This window comes from Varanus komodoensis, unplaced genomic scaffold (genome assembly GCF_004798865.1).
Source record: "Varanus komodoensis strain SLA01 unplaced genomic scaffold, ASM479886v1 scaffold11, whole genome shotgun sequence".
In the NCBI taxonomy this organism is placed as follows: Eukaryota; Metazoa; Chordata; class Lepidosauria; order Squamata; family Varanidae; genus Varanus; species Varanus komodoensis.
The window spans coordinates 16,042,614-16,056,564 of record NW_025335317.1 but is presented as its reverse complement, the minus strand read 5'-3'; the positions used below and the strand labels follow the sequence as shown (position 1 = coordinate 16,056,564).

Here is a 13,951-nt window from a genome sequence, read left to right as displayed (position 1 = left end):
TGTTGGTCAGACAAAAGCTGAGTGTGGCAACAAACTGTGGAGTAGCATTATTGCAGACCAATTTATTGTATGACCTGAAGGATGTCCAGTCTTGTTATGCTATGGGAAGGAGTCAATTATAGGTGACAATGGATGTTTTTCTGGTGTTAAGTATACCTATTTGTAAAAAAGCCAGGCTGATGTAGGTGATATTCCATACGTGTATCTCAACAAATGCTTTAGTCTTAATAGAATGAAGTGAAATATAAAGTATTCTTTAGTGACAGATAACATTTTCTTTAAATTTAGGTAAATGAAAGAGGTGGGCAAATCATTCAGTATGATAAATTCTACATACATGAAATACAGGATTTGATAGACATAAGAAATGATTACTTCAATTGGATCCAACAGCAGGCATATGGAATGGTAAATGTCCCATTTTTGTTTTCCCTATGTCATGTATAGTACGTAGTATTTGTACTATGTGCACTTGGATTCATGTGGTATAAATGTTTTAGGTTCTTACACTTGATGAGTAAACTTTATAATTTTGCTTCCCCAGTTATAAAAATAAGTTCTTATGAATCCAGAGCCAGTTGTCAGGGTGAAGGGTTAACTGTTCTCTTGACGTGTTAGTTTGCGTATGGGTTTTTAAAAATTCAGTTACGGAATCCTCCTGCTCCTGCAATTGAAAATAGTACAGAGTAAGAATAGTTTTACATTGTGACAAATCCTCTGTCTAGAGTAGCTCCTAGCTTTCCTGTCAATCCTAGTTTTGGCTTTGTTTGATTTAATTTCCTGCAGGAAAAAATAACTTTGATCTGCACTGTAGAAGGGAGTTGATTGTTTAGGGAGTAAAGACTGCAGCTCAAATGATATCTTATGTAGTTTGAATGAAATAGCAAACTCGGGTATGCCACTAATCATAATCATAAGCTTCTAAACATGGCCCATGAGAAAGGATCCTGTAAATCCAAGGCTACTGCTTGTTTGCTCTTGTCGCAGCAGACCATGATTGCATTTGACTGGCCCCATTGATTATGGCAGTATCCAGTGATGTCATTCCACAAACTCAGACCTTCTAGTGGAACTCTGCTAAATCATTGCATTGTGCAAGTAGTTGCCCATTGCACTGGCACAACTGGTTGTGCAGCCAGTTGCACAAGTAGTTGTACTACCAGTTACACAAGCAAAATGATCAGTAGGTTGCATAGCTTGTTGCACAAGCATAGCGCACAACTGCTTGCACAACTGCCCTTGCACAAACATAAATGTAGTCGAGTTCTTCTACGTATAGCTCGGAACCTAGTTTCCACTAATAGATAGAACATACCTAATGGAAAACGAATGGACAGAACATACCTGTATATGATTTTTTGCAATCTTCTCCTTTAGCCCCCCCATGGCACAGTAAATCCCATTCAAGAGTATCCCTCAACCCTCTGAAGAGGCTTTTCAGGGGACCTGAGAGGTAGGAGAGTGTAGGAAAGTCACCTTCTGCCAGCACACCTCGGGATCCAAGCCATAGAATGTTGTTTTGATAGTCCTTGAGACTTCCAATAAATCCAAGAGGTGAGTGGGTCTCATGATGCTGTTTTAGTGTAGGTAGAAGAACTTCTCAGGAAAACGTTGAAATTTGAGAGCCATTGCCTAAGAGGATGAATCTGAACTCTGGAGTCATATGACTGTTTTGTAATGTGAAGTGTATTCTGTTAAATCATCTTTCTCTTTTCCATATATCAAACCTACCTCAGTCCCTAAGTTATTTTTTACATAAAAGGTAAACATAGAAATTTGGTGCTAAGATATCTCATCCTGTCATTAGAAACATTAGAGAAATGAGCTGAATTTATGTGCATTCAGTCAATGAACATTTTTCTCTGCATGTACCATATAAAATTTTAATTACCACATCTAGAAGCTGGATGGTCTCTCTATGTGTATAAATGTAAAAAACTTACTGAGTTATGAGATATATGTTACTAGGAAATAGTTATCTCTGTTTCTGGTATGCTTTTGCTTGTTGCCAAAACGCTAATTGAGTTATTGTATATATTGTCATATAAGATGACCCTAGAAACTGGAAATAGCAAGGCAAAAATTGTGAGGTTGTCTTATACACCAAGTGAAAAAAATTCCTTGTACAGTGGGGTTCCTGTATCCACAGGGGATGGGTTCTAAGCCCACCAGCAGATGCCTGAAACTGCAGGCCTCCCATGAAAGTGGAAAAATCATGAATATCTCTGAGGATTCTGTTCTCAGCATTAGTCAGCCTCACTCACATGTTTTGTCTCTCAGTGGATGCAAAAACTCTAGAGATAATCACATTTCTTCCAGCAACACTTACATTACTCTCCTAGAGATATTTACTGTTCTTTGTTAGAGATATGACCATATATGCCAGCATATAAGAGGACTCTTGAAGCTGGAAATACCGAAGCAAAAATTGGGGGTTGTCTTTTACGCCTGATGTATGACAAATACCAGAAAAACAGCCCAAAATGTTGACCTTGTCTTATACCTGAGTCATCTTTATATGGCAGTAGATATGGTACTACCTAAAGTCAAAATATAGATTCTTAGTTTGTTCTGAAGGTAGCAATGGAATTGAACTTTAATGCAAAGGAAGGTATTTGAAAGCTATTTAATAAAGGAAAGTGGAACTAAAGTGCTTGCATTGTTAAATGATGATGGTAAAATACTTAAGTCCTAATAATACTACTTAAGAATCCCATCTGCTTCTATAAACTTCTAATGAAAGAGGATACCTGTATTTGACTTCACACCATTGCAAGTACCCGTGATGGAATCTGTTGTTTATACCTTTTCAATTTAGCGACAGTGGTACTTTCAAAGAAAAGCCCCCCTCCCCCCCACAGTGATCCACAACCTCATTCCCTGATACCAAATTTATTTTTAGATTAGAAGTGTCTCTTTCCCTGCTCGTATATCTCAAGTCAGGAGTTTGAAGTATTTTTGTAATGTCTTGGAGTGGAGCCCAGAGTCAGGCTAGGTTAAATAGAATCTGTAGTTGGAATACTCATTATGAGAAACATAATTTGCTGTGCAGCAGCTCAAGAAATGGAAAAGATGATTAAAATGAATTTTGAATGATTAGTTATGCATGCAGATACAGCATGAATTATCAACATGTTGATGCCAAGCAGAAACATTGAAAAGCCTCTGTTAGTTTAGTTTTTTTGAGCTTCTGATGTTAATTTTAAAATACATTACGATGGTTATTTCACTAAATGGACACATAGGTGTCCATTCATAGATGTGATATATATGACATGGCACAGGCATCCACAGTAAACAGTCAGCAAATATATAACCAGTTCATAGGTTTAGAAATCTTTTTTAATCTTTAAAATGATTGTACAATATGGAATGTTCATTTTTTTAAAAAGTTTAGAAAAGTTCTAAAAAATTCTTAAAATGTGAAATGTTGCATTCACAATGTGAGTGTATGCTGCAGTTGGAACATTCTCTCGACGCTTTATGCCAAAACATTTCACAATCTTCTTTGTGGTCTCTGTGCATCACACATGTATCCTTTGTGCCTGCATGGAGCCTGTTGCTGCGAAGGTTTAATAGCTTGAGAGTGTTTTAGTGGGAACCCCTCCACTGTCTATATAAAATGGAAGGGCTCCCATCATTTCTCCCCAGTTCATCTTCAGCCGCCTTCAGTGCCTCAGGAAATTCTTTCCCTCCTGTTCCTTTTTTCTTCAGTGTTTTTCCTTAAGTGTTTTTCTCATCCCTTTATTTCTGAACCCTTGTAAAATTTTCTCCAGTCCTCCTGGTACCACTTTATGGTACTATTCTGGAATGGCGCCACCTTGCTGTGGTCTTGCTGGAGCCGAGGGAAAATGCCAGAGCCCCTTCCTTTTATAAAGACATGGGGAGAGGGTTCCTGCCAAAACGCTCGCAAACTATTACATCCTCCTGAGGAAAAAAACAAAAGATGAGGGAGAAGAAGAAAATGGAAGCAGATTTAGAATGAAAATTAAATGGAGCAAGAAATTGAGAAAGAAAGATAACCTGGAGCCAGAAAGTAGCAAGTAATTAGGAAAAGGGATGAATCCCAATGCTGCTATTACCTGTTTAAAGAAAGCATGCTTCCAGACAAAGATTTTAAATGGGCAGTCACCCTGTTATCGTTCATGGAATTTTATAGAGAATTCAGATGATATTGTCATCAATCTGTTGCACTCAGATGTGTACCTCATAGCGCCTTCCATCTCTTTTCTTACGGATATGATCTGCTAAAGAGGAAAATACAGAAGAGCCATGACTCTTCTGTAACTGTTAGTGATCTTGATAAGCTGGGGCACTGGCCTGAAAGCGACAGAATGAAATTCAGTAGGGACAAATATCAAGTTCTACGCTTAGAAAAAGGAAACTAAATATACGGTTGCAAAGTGGAGGATACTTGGCTACTGTGAGAAAGATCTTAGAATTTTTATAGATCATGAGCCAACAATGTGATGTGGCTGCAAAAAAAAAAGTTTAGGTTACATTAATAGAAAAATAGCTTCCAAATCATATGAAGTACTGGTTCCCTTCTGTTTGGCACTAGTGGTCAATATTTTAGTGTGTTTTAATTTTTTCCAGTGGTGAGAGGTGGGAAATGTAAATGCAGAAAAAACTAATAGTGCTTTTTCTTCTTAATTACTGCTGCCTTTTGTGCACTACTATGGGTAGGATATCAGCTATGGATTAAATGAGGTAAGATGTTATTTGATTTCCACAGTAAAATTCTGGAACCAGGAAATACTGACTTGTGAAGTTTGTCCATGGGTCTTCAAATTAGTCTCATGGATAATCTTGAAAGGTAAAGCCACTATTTAGTAAGTAGATTAAATTTTTTATAGAATTCATAGAGTAGGCAGGTCTGATCACTTAAGAAGTTGTATTTTCATACAAAGGATAATACTACTTTGTACCTGTTTATAAAAGAACGCTTCCAGGACCATATATGTATAGAAGACAAGTTTACAATAAGTTCCCTACACTGGTCAACATTTCATCAATTAAGCAGAATTTTACAAACCCTTTTTCTCGATATTGTAATCACTAACAGCTTTTTCCTCTTGTTCTTTTTAGTTAGCAGATGTGCCAGTTACAATTTGCACCTATCCCTTTGTGTTTGATGCACAGGCAAAGACCACACTTTTGCAAACAGATGCCGTTTTACAGATGCAGGTAAAATTGTGATTTGTTTTAATATCGAAAAACATTGTACAGAGCAGATTTATGGCTTGATACAACTAAAATGTATGTGCTTATCCTTATAAAAGTGAGCATATTTATCCATGTCTTCAACTTTCCTAGCATGCTTTTTAAGCAGATTTTCTCCTTTAAAGTGAAGTTACCTATGCAGTCACAGATGAACTCTAGTGTGTAAACTTAATTTGAGTATACAATCACTCAGACATTGTGCACAGTGGCTCTCAAATCTATTTAAAATTGCAATTAGTAATGTCTGCAAACTTGGTTTATTGTTCTCTAGGCAGATTTGCTTGCCAAATCACTACGGATTAGTATCTTCAGAGAGAGTAGGGTTCTTACCTGCCTGATTTTTGCTGATGCTTGAAGCACTTGTGTAGATTATAATGCTACAACAATTTGTAGCATTAATTCAGTAATTACCCAATCAAGTGCTGTGGAGAGGTCTGGTGTGTGTCTTGGAAAATGAATCCATCCTGGTAGATTCATGCAGCTTTGATCTTCACCTTCCTCCATCCCACCCTTTTCACCAGTATAGAAGCAGTGACATCCTTCTGAGGGAGGGAATAAAAATTCAGAGGTAGCTTATACAGGGCAGTTCCGGAAACTTATCCAGAAAACGTATTTCCATGTCCTAAATTTTCAGGCAAAAGGGAAGCCTAGAGACTAGGGCCAATATTAACTGGACTATCCCTCAGCTATACGGAGGATGCCTACTCATTGTTACGGGAGGTGACTGAGCACAAGCTATGCCCCAAGTATCAAAAATTCAGGGAACACTATATTGATGTTCTCACAGGCCGGGAATGTTACTAAGCGATTGTAGAGTCTATTGAACATTAAGCCTGTTGTTGCTTATTGTTTCATTAAATGTAATGTTTGTTGCTATTGTTTCTTCCACTAAGACTTTTACTTGGGTTTCCCCAGATGGCTGTTGACCAGGCTCACAGACAGAATTTTTCATCTATTTTTCTCCCAGTATTTGAGTCTGTCAATCCATGTCTGATCTTAATAGTGCGCAGAGACAACATTGTGGGGGATGCCATGGAAGTCCTAAGGAAAACAAAAAATGTGGACTACAAGAAGCCTCTGAAGGTATAGTCTGTTTGCATGTTTTTCTTTAGTGAGCTTTATAAGCCTAATTGACCCTTGGAGTTTTTCTCCCCCTTGTTGCTACTTTTCCCCTTACAATATTTATATTGGAAACCGGCAGTGAGATTGGCATATAAAGCATTTATATTGGAAACTGGCAGTGAGATTGGCAGATAAAGCATTCAGCACTTCCTTTCCTCCTGCCCTCAAAATCACAGCCTCTCAAGCCTTTTGGTGTTTTAGTGGGGAGTGGGATCTGTTGGGCCTTGGATAACTTGCCCGTCAGCTTTCATTTACTGGAGAATCAGTGTCTGTGAAGACTGCAAATACACATTTTTCATGGTCGCACACTGCATCATTTGTGCATGTAAACCATTTTGAAAAGTGCAGCTTGTTCAGTCTCTTTGTTATGTTGCTCAAGTAACACATCTGAATGTATGTGTAATTTTTTAAATGTAGTATGCTAACTGCATTGCCAATGTTAGGTCATTTTTGTAGGAGAAGAAGCCGTTGATGCAGGGGGAGTCCGCAAAGAATTTTTCTTACTGATCATGAGAGAGCTGTTAGATCCCAAGTATGGAATGTTCAGGTATTATGAAGACTCCAGGCTCATTTGGTTCTCAGATAAGGTACGTAATGTCTTGGCTTATTTCATGGCTTATGAGTAATTGTTTGTTTGCCCTCCAACATGGCCCTTGGGGTGCTTAGAGAAGGAAGTTACTATGTAGTTTGCACTGGCTGCGATCCCATACTCCATGATAACATTTGCGCTGTACTCAGAGGATTTCTATTGTCTTCCCTTGGTGGTTATAGACTTGTGCAGTACCTAATTATTTTAGTGTTTTATGTCTGACCTGTGGAATTTGTTAATTGTTTGCTCACTTATATGTGTTAGTTCCTTGTACTTAGTAGCTATATGTTGAAGTCATTGCTTACATTTTTGCATCACTGCATTGTACAGGTACATGGGGATCCTTGTTCCCGTTCATTGCATTTATTATGAACATTTATGTCCTGTTCTTCAGCTTAAGGATGTTAGAGTAACTTCAAACCCTAAATAACATTATTAAATTGAAAACAGCTGCAACATGATCTGCAAGTAAAACAAAGCTCATGCTTTAGGACACATCTTACACATTGAAAAGGCCCAGGCAAATAGAATATAGAAACTGAGTGAGTCAGAAGGGGCCTCCCAGGCCTTCTAGTCTGACCCCCGGCTTCAGCTGGTTCCACTCATGACAATGAAAAGGTGTCTTCTTTGTTCTTAAAAAAACAACAATAACAACCAAAAGATGTCCTCTTGCAAGCCTCCAAAGATCTACAGATGATATGCCATAACTGAAAAGGTGCTTTCTCCTTTCAAAATTTGCCTTGCTTCAAAAGGCGGGGGGACTTAAAGAAGGGACCCCAAGGATAATGTTAAACTCTGTGCAGGTTCATGAAGGAAGAGTAGTCTGTTAGGTACCTTGGTCCTAGGCTGACTTAGGATTTTACAGGAAGAACCAGCACCTTACCTGGTGCCCAGAAATACCCAGGCAGTCCTTGTGTTTGGTTTGGTCAGGTATTTTATTTCGTTAGTTTCATCTGGTAACCTGGCTGCTGTATTCTGAATTAACTGAAGATTGACAGTTATCCCCAAAGTTAGTACTGCACGCAGGATATTAACAGGAAATAGATAACCCTCAGAGCAGTTATAGATGGTGCATCAACTAAAGCTGACAAAATGTGCATTGAGCCATAGGAGCCATTTGGGCTTTCAAGGATAAGCCAGGTATGGCAGCACATCCAGACTGTGAACCCATTCAGGGAAAATGCACTCCCATCCACTTACTGAAGCCAGTTTGTTTATGGGTTCTTTAGGCAAGATTTGTGGAGCAAAACCTAAACTGTGTGCTCTCCCATTTCTCCTGTCCCTCTCAGAGCTAGGATTCATGTGGTGCCAGGCAAGGAAGCTTTGCATTGCCAACTCCAGAACAGTGGTTTGTTGTTGTTTAGTTGCAAAGTCATGTGTGACTAAACATCACGACCCCATGGACAACCTTCCTCCAGGCTCTCCTGTCCTCCTCTATTCTTGGAGTCCACTCAAGCCCACACCCACTGCCCCAGTGACTCCATCCAGCCACCTCAACCTCTGCCGTCCCCATCTCCTTTTGCCGTCAATCGTTCCCAGCATTAAGCTCTTCTCCAGTGAGTTGCCAAAGTATTTGAGTTTCATCTTCAGTTTCTGACCTTCTAAAGAGCAGTCAAAACAGTGGTTACCCCACAAGAAAAGATTACAAAAACAATAATAAACAGTTAAGTGCTGCTGTTGAATATAGTATGGTTTATTAAACTTCAGCAGTTATGCATGTCTTCATACCACTGTGTGGTTTAATTTCATTATTTTTATATTTGCAGACATTTGAAGACAGTGACTTGTTTCACCTGATTGGTGTTGTCTGTGGGCTAGCAATATATAATTTTACTATTGTAGAGCTTCATTTTCCCTTGGCTTTGTATAAGAAACTTCTGAACAAGAAACCTACCCTGGAGGACCTCAAAGAGCTAATGCCTGATGTTGGCAGGTAAGCTTCCTGCAGCAGAAGTACAATAATGGGTTTTATTTATTTATTTTATTTAGAAAATTTCTATGCCGCCCCATTCGCCGAAGCCTTGGGGCGGCTCACAAAATGGATGAAATCCTGCATGAGTTTAGATAGAAGAAAGATCCTGCATTCTCTAGCAAACCCCAAGTACACTATAGAGTATAGCTGCATAGTATAGTGTTTTTCATTAGTGCAATGAAATGAACGATAAATATGTTAGGAAGAAGATATGTAAAGTTGATCTTTTGGGTAGCTTGCACAGCTTGGATCATGGTTCACTTTTATGATCTTTTATTGTTTGTGCAGCAGAGACTCTGACAGTTCTGGTGAGCCAAGGTTGGCTCACAATCATGGCTGTCAAACAGGGGAGCCTTGCCATGATGTCTCTTGGGGTATTGCTTGGAGGCGTGAGAGGGAAGGAAGCGGAGGGAGGGAGGAAAGCAACCATGATGGACCTGATTGTCTTACCAGGCTTGTCAGGGGTTTTTTTGGCACTTCATGGTAAGCCATTGAGCTGTTTTTCCATCATGAGTTGTTATGAAATGTGAACTATCCAGTATGTTGAATATTTTGGAATATTACAAATGCAGCTGGTAAACTAAGTGCTGGAACAAATAGACATATTAGTAGAGATCTTACTACTTTGAATTCTGATCCTCCAGCAAGATAGAAAACTCAGATGTTTTACAGGAGTATAGGAAATCTATCGGGAAAATGAGGGTGGTGGGAGGGTAATTACTGGGAATAAACGTGGAATACTGGGGAGTGGAGATGGAGTGGTGTGGTTGCAGTTCCGGACTAGGAGTGCTTCGAATTGCAGCAGCAAAGTAATCCAATTGTTTCAAGCCTAAAAGCTTCAAAATAAGTTGTGCTGTTAATTTTAACCTTGATATGAAGAATGATAAAATTTTATTTTCAGGAGTATGCAGCAGTTACTGGACTATCCAGAAGATGATATAGAAGATACTTTCTGCCTCAACTTTACAGTAAGATTGAGATACTCTGTGTTGATCTTTTTAAGTGTGATAAGTTGTAACATTTTACTAGTTCTCCCTATTCTGTCAAAAGCTGGGCTTACATGCTTCACTAACCTGTTTTGAATAATTGATTTTCTGCAGCAAAAAAATAAAATATACTCTCATGTTATAAACAGATCACTGTTGAAAATTTTGGTGCCACAGAAGTTAAAGAGCTAATTCCTAATGGTGCTGATATTCCTGTTGTCAAACAAAATAGGTGAGTTTTTAGCAGTGCTTGTGGACAAAATTCAACTTTGGCTGAATTTTTTTTCAGGGAGGGAAGCTTTTCATTTCCTCTTCAGAATTCAAGTAAAAGGGGGTTTAGTTTGGGAATTTTCACTTGATTTATCATTCAAAACCTGTGTCATCTAGAGATTGCAAAAGTTGTGTGTGTGTGATGTTGGCAAGCAGCAAATGTTTTAAAGAAATACATCTTCCTTCCCCTCTACTCTTTTTTTTCTTGGTCATTTCTGCCAACAAGACCCAAGCAACCGTCTGTCTTCCCAGGTTCCTAAACCATGGTTTAGGAAACCAAAAATGAAAAGGTTTCAGGTGCTTCTCATCTCATCTGCAGACGGAAGTGATCCATTTCCAACTTGCAATAAGTTGGAATGCTCTGCTAATATCAAATCAACAAGGCAGTTTAGTGTTGGCTAACTAAGCAAGATAATTTATTTATTTATTTATTAAAACATTTTTATGCCGCCCCATTCGCCGAAGCCTTGGCGCAGCTTACAACATAATAAACCAAGGTCTTCAGTCATTAATTAGCATCAAACCAGAATATTCTAGGTCAAACGGAATTAAGAACTCTGGTGTGATGCAAGCCAAGACTGAAGCAAGCTGTCCATGCAAGGGGATGGGTGAGGGCAGAATATATATGAGCCTGATACTCCTGTTTTCATACACCATCGTTTTTGAAACTGGAAAAATACCTGATCTTGGCCATTCTCTGACTAAGCCAGTGCTTAGGTTAAAGGATGTTTTTATGTTTTAGTTTTTGCTGCTGTGCTTGTCACCAGAATGCCATCCATCTGTGTGGCCTATTCCTAGTTCTTTGCTAGGAATGCTCTGAAAATTGTCAGTGCTAAATTAGCTGTTTATTGGTAGAGGCACTGTGGTGAAATATTTTACCTTTTGAAAAATTTGTGACTCCTCTTTTCGTTTGAATTTTAGGCAAGAGTTTGTGGCTGCTTATGTGGACTACATCTTCAATAAATCCGTGGCTTCTCTCTATGATGCATTCCATGAAGGCTTTCACAAGGTGTGTGGAGGTAAAGTTCTGCAGCTCTTCCAACCCAATGAACTGCAAGCGATGGTGATCGGTAACACAAACTATGACTGGAAAGAATTAGAAAAGGTACGTGTCTACTCCAGAATTAGCAAGTTGTTGAAAAGTAAATGGGAGATCTTTTTAATGCCTGTAAACTCACTGTTGCGCTTAATCTTTGACCTCAGATTTCATAGGAATAACTGTTTTGATCAGTGAATATTTAGTTAGAAAGTTAAAAAAATGTTTCCCTTATGCACACCAGTGTTAAATTCGCTCAGGACTCAAACTGGTACTTCTGTTTCTGAATTTCCTGGTTATAGGCTATGGCTAGAGCTATCTAATATTATTAAAGATTTATTTGTACATTAAAATTTTGTACTAAATGCAGAATTTCCAGATTGATTGTATTGGTACATTTGATGAAAAGAAGGTATGATTTTGATTGTTCTTAGAATACACAATACAAAGGAGAGTATTGGACTGAGCATCCAACAATTAAAATGTTCTGGGAAGTTTTTCATGAATTACCATTGGAAAAGAAGAAACAATTTTTGTGTAAGTACAAATAGTTTTAATGATGTACTCTGTAGAAGATAACTCTCTGTGGCTCAAGCAGAAGTCAACCTTGGGTTTGCTTAATTCCTTTCCACATTCTTGTTTTTTGGCATAGTCACGTGGAGATTGGAAATAGCCACTTCTGCTGTCAAACTATGTCTGAACATAGAAGGGACTTTGATTACTCAAAACTGGTTAGTTCAAAGAAGCCATGATCAAATGCTGGTTTATGATGAAGGCATCTAACAAAACATAGTTTGCACCAGTGGTAGACAACTTGGTGGCTTCCAAATGTTTTGAGTGAGAACTTCCAATATCTTTTGATTGTTTGTGTTGGCTGATGGGACGGCAAACATCATGTCTGTTTCTTGTTTACACCAATGAGAATTCCCTCCAAATTTGAACAAAAAGAGCCAAAGTGGATTCTTGTGATCTCTTCACAGTTCTGCCTGAAGGCCGAGGAATGAGTAAGCTTGAAGCTTACTGCTATTTGTGTGATACAAGTCTGTGAGCCAGTGTGATGTACTGGTTAGGAGCATGGGACTGGGACACAGGGGATCTGATTCTAGTCCCCACTGAGCCATGGAGCCAACTGGGTGACTTTGGGCTGTTCACAGACTCTCAGCCCAACTTACATCACAGGGCTGTTGTTGTGAGGATAAGATTGAGAGCAGGAGGAAATCACTAAATGGGATTGAGTGAATGGTAAGCAATCTACACTGGGTTGTTATATCATGCAACCTCCATGTGACTCTCCATATCTAAAGGAAGTGGCTTTTGTTCCTCTACCAATGTGTAAATGTTTTGGGTTGTGAAATTGCAGGATGCTGAGATCAGTGAATAACCTTTGGTGGTTCAAGGAAGATTATTAAAGTTTTCAAACCATTAAAATTCTAGCTGAGAGACTGGTTGAATGAAGATAAAATTGGCTTTTGTTTCTGTTGATTATCAGCGGAACTAAACCATGACAAAGTTGCCCCAGTAGATTTTAAGTTCAACTAACTTTTGAATGTATAGTGTACTCTAAAGTTTACCCAGATGCATGTGAGGAAGTATGAATTGCGGCTGTTTAGATGCTGCAGATCAAGCTAGTGGAAAGGACTGTTAAAATTGTTCTTCTGTTATTAAAGGTAAAACACTGGCTTTTGGTTTGAAATGGATTATCACTAGCTTAACCTCACAGTCTACTGAGTTAAAAGTATAAAATTTATTTAGTTTTGTTAAATGTGTTAAAAAAGCAGTTGATAAAAAATTAATTTGTGGTGTTATCTTTAGCAAAATGGCTAATTGCCTTTAAAGGGTCAGTAAGCATCTTCTTTAAGAACTGTTACTGTGTCAGAGAATGAAACCAAAGTTAAATAATTACATTATCACATATGACACAGCACTAATCTGCGCTAAGTTTTTGGACTTTGTACCTGGACTTTTCTCATTTCATTTCTTTTTCTCGGTAGTATTTTTGACAGGTAGTGACCGTATTCCTATTCTTGGGATGAAGAGCCTTAGTCTGGTTATCCAGCCAACAGGAGGTGGAGAGGGATATCTTCCAGTATCCCATACATGTTTTAATCTTCTTGATCTCCCAAAATATACTGACAAAGAAGTGCTGAAAGCCAAGTTGATTCAGGCTATTGATCACTGTGAAGGCTTCAACTTAGTATAACTTGTAGATGCTCAGAACAGTGCAACTGTTTAATGTGGAAACATTACACTTGCACCTACCCTGCAGTGGCACATTGAGTGCAAGGCCTGACAGTGGTGGCGATGGTAAGAATCTGTTCATAAACATGTTCAATGATCTGATTCTTTAATAGCAGCCAAAAATCCTTGCACACTAATAAACTGTCTCTGTCCAAACTCCGGAGCCGCATTTTGCCATCTTGACAATAAAAATACAACTTTGGAAAAACGGCTGATGTTTCACTAACTAAATTTTAGTACTTCACATATTGCAAAATGACTTGCTTTGTGGGTGAAAGATGTGCTTATTTTTTCAATCACTGCAACTGTTACTGTCGAGCTTTCATCTTGTAAATAAAGGGTTTGTGTTTTCTTAATAAAATGCCTGCACCCCAACAGCAGTAGGGTATCTATTGCTTATAAATAATTTGGGGCTTATCACATGAAAACAAAGAACAGCTTAAGTGTCTCGGCTGATAAGGCGGAGATTGGCATCTGTATTTGTGAAAATCTGAAGATGAGCCATGATGCTAGAG

The 13,951-nt window shown here is 38.5% G+C and overlaps 1 protein-coding gene across 9 annotated transcripts in view; it reads left to right on the top strand.

Moving 5' to 3' along the window:
• HERC4 (HECT and RLD domain containing E3 ubiquitin protein ligase 4) overlaps positions 1 to 13,816 on the top strand; it is a 43,597-nt gene extending 29,781 nt beyond the window's left edge. For 6 of the 9 annotated variants that reach the window (XM_044420428.1, XM_044420432.1, XM_044420430.1 and 3 more), the window contains 10 exons: positions 289 to 408; positions 5,089 to 5,187; positions 6,139 to 6,306; positions 6,789 to 6,932; positions 8,701 to 8,867; positions 9,808 to 9,874; positions 10,042 to 10,124; positions 11,084 to 11,267; positions 11,633 to 11,735; positions 13,190 to 13,816. In XM_044420428.1, the coding sequence (XP_044276363.1) occupies positions 289 to 408; positions 5,089 to 5,187; positions 6,139 to 6,306; positions 6,789 to 6,932; positions 8,701 to 8,867; positions 9,808 to 9,874; positions 10,042 to 10,124; positions 11,084 to 11,267; positions 11,633 to 11,735; positions 13,190 to 13,398 (1,344 nt within the window). In that variant the 3' untranslated portion in view covers positions 13,399 to 13,816. The other 3 variants (XM_044420434.1, XR_006413771.1, XR_006413772.1) reach the window with 3 other exon arrangements.
• Positions 13,817 to 13,951: the final 135 nt, after the last annotated feature.